Source organism: Anarrhichthys ocellatus, unplaced genomic scaffold (assembly GCF_004355925.1).
Source record: "Anarrhichthys ocellatus isolate YVR2014 unplaced genomic scaffold, GSC_Weel_1.0 scaffold38, whole genome shotgun sequence".
NCBI classification, from domain to species: domain Eukaryota; kingdom Metazoa; phylum Chordata; class Actinopteri; order Perciformes; family Anarhichadidae; genus Anarrhichthys; species Anarrhichthys ocellatus.
In genome coordinates this window covers 2,274,994-2,277,132 of record NW_022280068.1, presented here as the reverse complement: position 1 = coordinate 2,277,132, position 2,139 = coordinate 2,274,994, and the positions used below count along the sequence as shown (strand labels likewise).

At 41.4% G+C, this 2,139-nt stretch overlaps 1 protein-coding gene across 1 annotated transcript in view; it reads right to left on the bottom strand.

Annotated features, from left to right (window-relative positions):
• LOC116394203 (teneurin-3-like) overlaps nucleotides 1-2,139 on the bottom strand; it is an 8,455-nt gene extending 6,316 nt beyond the window's left edge. Inside the window, exons 1-2 of the mRNA XM_031867107.1 lie at nucleotides 1,378-2,139; nucleotides 169-239 (exon numbers count right to left, since the gene is read on the bottom strand). Coding sequence (XP_031722967.1) covers nucleotides 169-239; nucleotides 1,378-1,523 — 217 coding nt within the window. The 5' untranslated portion in view covers nucleotides 1,524-2,139. The remainder of the gene's footprint in view (nucleotides 1-168; nucleotides 240-1,377) is intronic.

Genomic DNA, 2,139 nt, shown 5'->3' with positions numbered 1-2,139 from the left:
AAAAAAAACAAAGACAAAGAATATTAATACCAACGCCCCCCCCCCCCCCCCCCCCCCAGAAAAATATAAAAATAAAAACAGAGAGGCAATTTACATAACCTTTCAAGGTGCTGATGGCAAGGCTACCAACAGAACACTTATTCTGAGTCTTGTTGCCTGAAGTCTCACCTTGTCTGTTATAATCATCCTGTTCACGGTGAACCATGTCCTTGTAACCCTTGGTCGTCCCGTACAGTAACCTGTCAACAACCAAGGACACATGTTGTCAGTTGTGTTCCTATAATAAAGGATAGTCCTTCTGAATGAATCCAGTGAAAGTCACTGTGCAGCTTTGTTTTGTCCTTTTGTTGGGTTCAGGTACACAATCAGTTACATTTACCATTCGGCATCAAACAGGACAGGGTGTGTGGTTGTAAAACAATACAGTAAACACAAGGCCGAGTCTGATTTGTCTCTACAGAGAGTGCTAATCATCAATAACAGTTTGTATGGAAGGTAATAAGGAACACATATAAAGATAAGGAGCAGAATTAAAATGTTAACTTCAAATTAACATCATCTTCAAAACACATCATTTTAGTCGATTTATTTTTCAAGAATCCAAGGAAGTGGCATACACATTCGTTTTGTCTGTCTGCTGTTGTGATGTATAAAGCATGTGCTCCACTGAGTTCTGCTGGATAATCAAGGGTTGTTGTTAAAACATAGCACTCTGGTAAGATTGATTTTCATTCACTGAGAATAAAGCACATCTAATGTGGCTCAATCCTTGTCTGCTGTCTGCAATGGTCTGTTCAATATAGTAAACAGACATGGAAATGTAAAAACCTCAGTAGGAGTAATTGTTTCGATCCTCCCTTGTGAAAAAAAACTGAAGCTATCAGCTCTCCTCTGGAATTTTCAGAAGAGATGTGACTCTACCAAACCATCTGTGGCTCAAATCATACTTGTAAATATGTGTTTTAGTCTCAAGAGAAGACGTTTGTGTTTTACTGGGGGTGGGCAATATGACCATGATGCAGTGGTGGTATTATATCAAGGTATTACCAATATCAAAACATGATTCTACCTCTTTTCACTCTATTGGCAAAGTAAGGGGACATGTCCTTAAGAGTGAAAAACATATATTATATACATATATATACAGTATATATATATATATATATAAAGCACGGATGTGTTTATTGAATGAAAATGTGGTATAGGCCTGCATCAGAGTGAGGTTCGGGCCACATATTTCGGTCTGAACCCAACCTGAGTCCCAGAGAGTAGTAACCGAGCCCGACCCGAACCAGACAGCCATTCTGTTTTCTACTATGTCCGAACTGAGACAGCCCCGACGCACTCCGAGCACCAGAGCGCACTCCCAGTTCTAACCTGGTCTGGTCTTGGTGCTGGTCGAAGGCCTTGAGTGTTTCACTGGAGGAGTAGGACTTCTGAGTGGGGACACGAAGTCCCTGGGAGCCGATAGCACAGTCTTCACTGTCCCCTGATGAACCTAGAAGACATAGATACACACCCATGAGCAGACACACACATATATAGGCACAAAATCACACATGCACTTAAAAGCAAACACCTAAACATCCTCAAAAACATTGTGAAGACATTGCTGCCCAGCCTCTAGACTGTGGCTGGGTTATATTATTTACAATTTCCTTTTCTGTTCAATGTATACTCATAGACATATACATCCAGTGTTAAGAAGCGCTAAGGGGGAACACATGTCACTCATGTTGAGTTTACTGTGCACTATAATTATTTGGGTTTCAGAATGTTTTGGAGCAATATATCAATACAGCCACAGTCATTATTCACTGATTTTCCCAGTGTCTATGCGAGCAGGTACATGCTCTTCTGATGTCTGAACTTTTTATTTATAACAGCAGATGATTTATTTGTGGAGGAGACAGTTTCCACTGGCTGCAAGTAAGATGATTCTCACCTCCTTCATCTGGTCTGCAACACAAAATATAATTCTGTCCGAAGTGCAGTGAAAGCCTGAAAGCCAATATTCTGTGGCTCCTGGGGATCAGCTCCAAAGCTGCAGGTTGCTCTATGGAGGACTGCTTTCTCAGCAGCTGGACTAAGTAGAGCCTCGGGCCAGCTGGAGAAATCACCCAGAACCTTTCTCATGTA